The sequence below is a fragment of the Telopea speciosissima genome, chromosome 8 (genome assembly GCF_018873765.1).
Source record: "Telopea speciosissima isolate NSW1024214 ecotype Mountain lineage chromosome 8, Tspe_v1, whole genome shotgun sequence".
Classification (NCBI taxonomy): domain Eukaryota; kingdom Viridiplantae; phylum Streptophyta; class Magnoliopsida; order Proteales; family Proteaceae; genus Telopea; species Telopea speciosissima.
Genome location: NC_057923.1, coordinates 47,991,584 through 47,999,614, shown reverse-complemented (window position 1 = coordinate 47,999,614; position 8,031 = coordinate 47,991,584). Strand labels below are relative to the sequence as shown.

At 38.1% G+C, this 8,031-nt stretch overlaps 1 protein-coding gene across 5 annotated transcripts in view; it reads right to left on the bottom strand.

Moving 5' to 3' along the window:
- LOC122671782 (lipid droplet-associated hydrolase) overlaps positions 1-8,031 on the bottom strand; it is a 40,486-nt gene continuing 32,455 nt past the window's right edge. For 2 of the 5 annotated variants that reach the window (XM_043869215.1, XM_043869218.1), the window contains 4 exons: positions 5,180-5,284; positions 2,432-2,581; positions 2,288-2,328; positions 1-106 (listed from right to left, as the gene is read on the bottom strand). In XM_043869215.1, the coding sequence (XP_043725150.1) occupies positions 2,299-2,328; positions 2,432-2,581; positions 5,180-5,284 (285 nt within the window). In that variant the 3' untranslated portion in view covers positions 1-106; positions 2,288-2,298. Of the gene's footprint in view, positions 107-2,147; positions 2,329-2,428; positions 2,582-5,179; positions 5,285-8,031 lie in introns of those variants that run through there. The other 3 variants (XM_043869217.1, XM_043869216.1, XM_043869214.1) reach the window with 3 other exon arrangements.

Genomic DNA, 8,031 nt, shown 5'->3' with positions numbered 1-8,031 from the left:
TCCAACTACACCATCACCACATGCACATGAATCACCCAATATCTTTTGAAATTCTAGCTACTGAGGAAGACCAAACCTTCTAAATCTTTCCCCAGTTAAGGCTAGCCTGACATTTAAAAGATTTCACTGTCATAAATACAACCAAATGTTCCAAATTACATCTAGGGTTAAAATGACTAAACTCACCTTATACTAACTAGGAAGGACAAAATATACCCCATTTAACCTTATACTAATGGAATTATGGAAGACTGACTCGAAATGAGGTCACAAGAAACAAGTTAATAAGAACTTGTGAACAACAAAGATAAAACTGGTCCAGACTTCACATTAACTTTCAACCAGGGTTAAAAACTAGGAATAGGGATTCGGATTTGTCCCACATGATTCCGGTCCGATCCAGATCGGAATCGTCCAGAATCTATGGCAATCGGCTAAAAAAATCCCTAAACCTTAGTTTCCAAACAGGATTGGTCCGATTCGGATTGGCCGATCCGAACCCTGCTTTCAACAACCAATAAAACTGATACACTGATTTCCAAAAACGTAGTTTATGAACTGAAGCTAGATGCATGTAAACCATAAATTTCAATCTAAATAAGCAAACAATTCAGCAATGTTAAGCATGATTAAGCATTACCAAATCTAGGTAAGCATGCATTTCAGCAATGTTAAGCATTACCCAATCTAGGTAATCAAGCATTTCAGCAACATTAACCGTTACCAAATCCAGAGATCCATAATACAATCTTGATAATCAAGCATTTCAGCAATGTTAACCATACATTCAGGCAAATCAATATGCGCAAATACAGGAATATCTTATCAATCCACATATCTAGAGAGAGAGAGATGATGGCACAACTAACATGCATTGGCTTTATGACAAAAGAAATGAGAACTAAGAAGAGGATTATGAATGGGTGCGAATATGCTCACTATTTCATAATTTATGAGCAGTTCATGGGTCCCGCAGAGCCGCAGAGCCGCAGAGTCACGTTCCAGAAGACAAGTACCTTAAACCAACCCCCAATCTATTTAATTTATTATTTTTGTGAAATCTTATGAAGTGTAGTGCTTGATTGCTTAACAGCAACTTGCATAATCGAATGGGATGAAACAGGGGGGGGGGGGGGGGGAACGAGATTAAAGAGAGGGTCGAAACAGGAAGCAGAGAAGGTTTAGGTCAAAACAGAGATCATAATCAGGTTCTGTGATGTTTTCATCCACTACCAAAATGGGAAAATACATTGGGGTTAGATCTCAACTCAGAAGTTTACAATTGTCTGTTATGGTCTTTTGTATGGGCGCGCGAATGGTTTGATGAGGTCCATCATAATCAGAAGAGTTTTGGATTAAGAAAGGGAAAAATAATGAAGAATGGAAATCAACAAAGATCAGAGATAAAGACAAAGGATCGTTTCACAAGCTTTAAGCCCTTCCAATACATGTTGCTCCTGTAGACCGCACATTTCTGCAACCAAGGCTTATCAGACTAGTTAGGGTTTGAAGCCCAGACTCGTCGTAGTGAGATTAGAGAGAGTTCGGGGTTTTAGATGAGAGAGAGAGAGAGAGAGAGAGGAGAGAGAGAGGATGACCGAGCGGGACTCCTGCCACCGTTCTCAGGGAAGACGAACTATTGAGACGATGGTGACTCTCGGGGAAGATGAACTGCTGGGACGAGAGATGTGATGTTGAGAGGGTCGGGTATCGAGGGATTTGTTTTTCCCTATTTGTTTCTGGAATAACGAAGCACTTTTTTTTTTTTTTTTTTTTTTTTTTGCTATTTCATATGCCTGGATCAGTATGGGAGAACAGAAAAACAAACCAGACATGCCTTTCCAGTGTTTTTTTTGTTCCTGCAGAACAAAGAAACACGGAGTGTTACCAAACGTGCCCTACATGTCTGGGATATTATTGAGAGTGTATTCAAAATATTATCATGAATTTAACTATAGTCATTGGAACAAGGCTTCATGGTTCAAACCTCAGGCACAGGTAGGATCTAGATCATAGAACTTTTTCCTATTAAAATAGCTTATGGGTGTTCTATTTATTGGTTAATTTCACTTCGTTCTTTTTGTGATCAACCATGGGGAGGTTGTAACTCCAAAGTTTTACAAAAAGAACTACACAGAAGCCTCAACATCAGAAATTAACTACATTTTAATAAGCCTTTATGAAAAATCCCTGCATTGGTGTAGAATATATTCAGATCCATCAGCCTGAATGTGTCAAGACAGAAAACATGGTTGCAATATAACACATCTGGTGCCAATGTAGTCACATGTGGTGTCCTTAAGCATTTAGGTCCTTGGGCATTACCTGTCCAACGGTAATAAAGAATTAGACATGGAATCACCAATGAAAGAACCTGGACATCATTTGGTTCAAAAAAAGATGATAATGGCATATGTCAAAGTTTTACCATACTGGTTCCACTTGTATCTTGACATTGACGCTTGATCAAGCTTGCCACATGTTGGGCAACCCATATTGACCCAGCCTCAGTACAACAGAAAGAATGAGTGTGACCCTCCCTTTCTATTGATAAAGCAACATCTGGGGCTTGCTTGGAGATCTGCTAAGAGCAAAGAAGATCAGAAAGAAACTGATTGAAGCGGAAAAATTGAGGGTTAATGATTCCAGTCCCTGCTGGCTATGTGTCCTTTCAATATATTACGAGGGAAAAATGAGTGCAAAAGAGCTGACAATCATGGGAAAAAAAGTCTGTACTAGTGTTCTGGCTTTGTATATGGTAGTTGCAATACTGTATTCTATCCCAAGGATACTCAATCAATGAGCCACCTCTCTGGAATCTGGCAAGCCAAGGTCCTAATATGATCTGGCTAGCCATTAACATGATGCAGGCTTCTTTTTTTTTCAACCATTTAAGGTGGGTTGCAGAAATACTGTTCTGCCATCCTACTCTTTACATCAAACCTAAACCTCCATGTTATCTACTACCTGCCTAAGCTTAGCAGTATTGTATTCTATCCCAGGGATACCCAATTAATGCGCCACTGCTCTGGATTCTGGAAAATCCTAGGGTTGTAAGATGATCCAGCCTGCCATTAACATCCAGACCTTTTTCCAACTATTCAAGGTTAGCTACAGAAATACTGTTCTGCCATTCTGCTCTGTGTCAAACCTAAACCTCCAAGTTATCTACTACCTAGCTAAGCCTACTATCGTTTGGTCTTGCCTCCTCCATTAAGATCCTTCCAAGTTCCAACCTTGTGCTCACTACATGGCTCCTTTGTACACATAGTTCAAAAACTCGTCTTGGTTTGGTGTCTCGACCAGGTCGAGACAACCGAAATCTCGAGATTTCAGTGGCAAGACAGTGCTTTTTTTTTTTTTTGTTTCGGTTTGATGTTTTGGTGAGAAAATGGCCATAGTTGGCTACAGAACTTTAGGGGAAGCATGTTTTAGGCTTAATAAACATATTTAAATCTACAAATTGTAACAAAAAAACACCCATCAATTTGGTGTTTTGGATTTGCACCCTTGGTTGGAAGTAAACGTTGAACCCTTATGTAATATTGCCTATTCTACACATTGTTTGAGTGCTATGAAACATAATTGGCAAGTAAAACAAGTAAATTCCGCAATAAGATGAAGAACCATAATATTGAATAATTATTTAAGAAATACTCAAAGACTTAAAGTAGAAACTACAAAGTACAGTGAACAACGCATATTACATAGACACCCAACCCAAGTACAGTGAACAATACATATGTCATAGACACCCTAGTCGAGATCTCGGAAAACTCGAGCTAAATCTCAGAAAACTTGACCGATATCTAGGAAAACTTAGAAAACTCAATCGAAACAATGCAGGTTTGATGTTTTGTATGCAGTTTCGCCTTGACCAGGTCGAGATCTCCAAGATTTTTGAGATCTAGATGAGCTTTTGAACTATGTTTGTACATGATGAAACAAAATCTTCTTTTCTCATCACCTATTTAAGCTACAGTTAAACTCCCTTGGATATCTGCATTCTAGCTAACTTGCTAGCTTTGCAACTCATCAATTTCATGCTTCACTTCAGTATACTCATCACATTAAGGAGCATAGAATTTACTGGATAACCACATTTATTCAGTTGATAACAATATCAGAATATTTTCTTCCCTTGTTCACACACACACGGAGGAGTGTGATTGGATGGCTGGGATCATCAAGTATTCCTTCTTGTTGAAATGTATAGTGTATACCGTGAGGGTATATGTTAGATTATATGGGGCCAGAATACCGTGGGGGTATTCTGGACTTTTTTCCTCTTTTATTTATGTCTTTTATTATGTCTTTTATAATGTCTTGTATGTGTGGATTAGTCCCACATTGCTTATGTAATTATTTTCCATACTTCATTATGATTATAAATAGATCTGCTTGGGATGATAATTAATCATCCAAGCCTTTCCCTAAGTTCAAGTTTCTCTACAGTATACATGGGATTTTAATATGTAATTTCCCTTTTTGTTATATTTCCTTTTTCCCTCTCTAATGACCCTAAATAGTAGAGTAAATTAGAATAGGGGTAATAATGTAATTTTCCCTGTGAAGCTTCCTTTATAAATAGAAGCTTGGCTGATAAGTGATTATTCAAGCACTACTCTCATATTCTAATACTTCTCTTTGCTTTCTTGTCCAGGAGGAGGTCAATTAGTTCAATTTCTGGGTATGAGTATAACAAACATCCGAAAGGAAGAAAAGCCAAGTATGTTTCCACGATCATACACTTTATGAAATTTACTAAACTTATGCCATGTCTCAGTTGTGAAAACTTGTACATTGCTCAAGCTTGTTAAAAAATTGTAGCAGCACAGAACATAATTATGATAGTGAGAGTACTTACAGATAATTGCTCATTAAAACTGGCTATTCAGTCTAAAGCTGTGTATGTTAGATTAATATCTGGTAAAAGGATGCAGAAATAGTGCAATACGATTTCTAAAACAATGTAAAATTGCCCCTCATTTTACCATACTCATCACTAGAACTCAGAATGGTAAGTGATAGCCTACTTTCGGTTTTAGAGATACAGAAATAACCATTGGCATGTCAGGGGACAGTATCATGGAGGCAGGGTCCTACATTTGACTATGTCAATTCTTGGTCTAGAGACCTTCCTACACTCTGGCAAGATGCACCAAAATATAGTGCTTACCTCTTCAAACACTGTCAATGGACCCCAGTGATCATCAATGCCAAACAAAAAGGCAATTTGATCCTGCTTCCCTCTTATGAACATCCAGTCTGGCACTTCTGAAAGCTATATTTGGAAGATCATGATCAGGCAAGTTAAAATATCAGTTTTATATACATATAAGCAATGAAACTGGCAATGTCTAAGATACCAAATTCTTGATCTCTTGTCATACAAATGACAATACCAAATACGTAGTTATAAAAGTAATGAGAGGAAAGACAGATGAATAGCAAGAATGACGGAGCCAACTACCATTCTAGACACCAGAACCGACTCATATACACAACAACAAATTACAAGACGCCCTAATTACATGATATATACAAAAGCAAACAACAGAAACAGAATAGCTAGAGTCTTGCTAAATATATTAGAACTGCGATGCCAAATAACAGTCCAAGTTGCAATGCAGCAAACAAACTGTCAAATTTCAGGTACCCTAAAAAACTTCTTTAAGCACGCAGAAAACTGCAAACTAACAAGCATAGCCTGTTTAGTTGGCACTAGAATTTGTGCCACCTCATATGGTAAGTTTATGTAAACAAATATTTAACCATGGAAGAAAATAAAGCTTTTGAACAATATGAAAGATGGTTAATTGCTTGGGAGGGGGGGGGGGCACATGGCCCAGAGGGGGGGGGGGCACATGGGGGCCATACATTTGTGTCGTTTGACAAATTTGACATGTGACTGACCAAGTGGATCCGCTATCTACTAAAAGGCCAAAGTAACCACTTTAGCCTCCATATGGCTCAAAATAAGCAGGTCACTAAAGAAGGCTTTTTTCTCTTCTGATTTATGTACCATCTCTCGCCCCATCCACCAGAGCCAAGGTCTCAAGTATCTGGATCGGATCAGCTAGATTGACTGTTTGATCCACCTGAGAACCCAAATTTTCCTTCCATATGTGGCCAGAAATGGACAGGACTGGCCAAGTTGATCCTGTTATAGATCTAGAATTCTAAACCCTTGACCATACTAAGTAACATCTGACTGTTGGACTGTGATACAATCACAAAAGCATCACAGTTGCTATCGGATTAACATCAAAAAGTATAGAAAAGATGAAAACACAAACACCAAAAGGGTATTGGACCACCAACAAATGGAAGAAACACAAAGCACTATACTGCTCTATTTCTTTTCTTCCATTCTCCTTTGTTTTTTCCTTAATTTAACATTAAAGGGTTTCAACATATTGCATATACATAGCGTTCATGTCTTTCTAACATAACAGTTACCCTGTCACCTCAAATCAGTTTCTAACCCTTTAGGAGAATATGTGTGAAGGGTGATCCATTGCACGGGGCAGGTACAAAGAGAAGGGGGAGACCCCAGGAATCAACAATAAGCTTGTTCCTTAGGGAGTCAATGCACTGGGAGGAGACCATAGATAACTAACTTCTAATGTCGAAGGAGATGGTGTCTTAAATTTTCTGGAATGATTTAAACATGGAAGACCATCTTCTGAGATTACGCTCCATCCAGATATGGTAAATGGTGGCGCCAAAAACTAACTTACAAATAAATGTGCTTTTATTTGTATAATTGTGGGAGCGTAAATGGTGCTTTTATTTGTATATCTACCTTAGATTAGAGTTTATTCATTGTTTGGTGATGAAATCTTAGAAATTGGGAGAATGACTTGTGTCAATGAGACACAGGCCAGCTTTATTTATAATGAAGAATAGAAAATTCCAGAATGAGTACAAGACCAAAATACCCCTATTGACAATTCTACCCTTGTACCCATATTACAACATTTTGTGCTTCATTTACTTATTCTCCTACATAGAGGTGTTTGTAATTATGAGTTAAAAACTCAACCATCACTTTGTGAACGTGTGAGGGACTGATTCCTCCGAGAAAGGATTGGATTGAAGTTGTCATCCTAGAAAACAAGTCCGCGAAGGGTTTGAGGGTGAGGTTGTGCTATTAATCTAAAACTTGTTTCGGTAGGCCATTTTGGTTAGACTGACGTGCACCGAAATTGGCGAAATTTTTCTGAAACGGTGCATTTTTTGCCTTGAGTTTCGGTTGGCCATTGGCGGGCAAAAGGCTGAAAATAATTGAAATTTTCAGCCAAAATTTCACCGAAACAGTAGATCTTGGTCTACAATGTAGACATGACCAAAATTTTGGCAAAGCACCGAAATTTCAACCCAAACAATGTCGATTTTGGGTTTCGCCTCCTGCTTTGTCTCGGCCACTTGGGTTGGTTGTGAACCTGTGAAAACATGTAAAGTTTTATTGGCCCCACGAAAGACCAATACAGTTAGTAGAAATCCAAATGCGGGAGTGTACTTGGTAATGGACTAGGTCAAGGGGACCGAACCACTCTACAATATTCCGTCTTCATTTGTTTTGTTGTTTTCATCAACCCTTCTGTTCCTTGAGTGTTAAACGAAAAGGTGCAAAAAAGTGGGCAACATCATCGGAATCCAATTCAGCCCCCTTGGGTTGCTATATATAAGGTCCAACACTAACCATAATAGGACTTTAAAAGTATTACAACTGATCAAAAAAGGACTCTTTGTTCCAAAAGATTTAGCAGTTGAGAATCCCAATCCTACTAGGATAAAGTACTATGATGTGATATTGTACTCCCAATTCAAATAGGATTGAGAAGACAAAAAAGTATGATTCTTGAATGAGATTTAGGCTCAGAGTGATAAAATTCAATAACTTTAATCGAATCAATTAAGATTATCTGTATTAACTTATTATAGTAATATTAAACAGAAATTAACATATTATGCCGCACAACCAAGATGATTTCTCTGCTAATTTAATAGGTGCAGCTAGAGCAA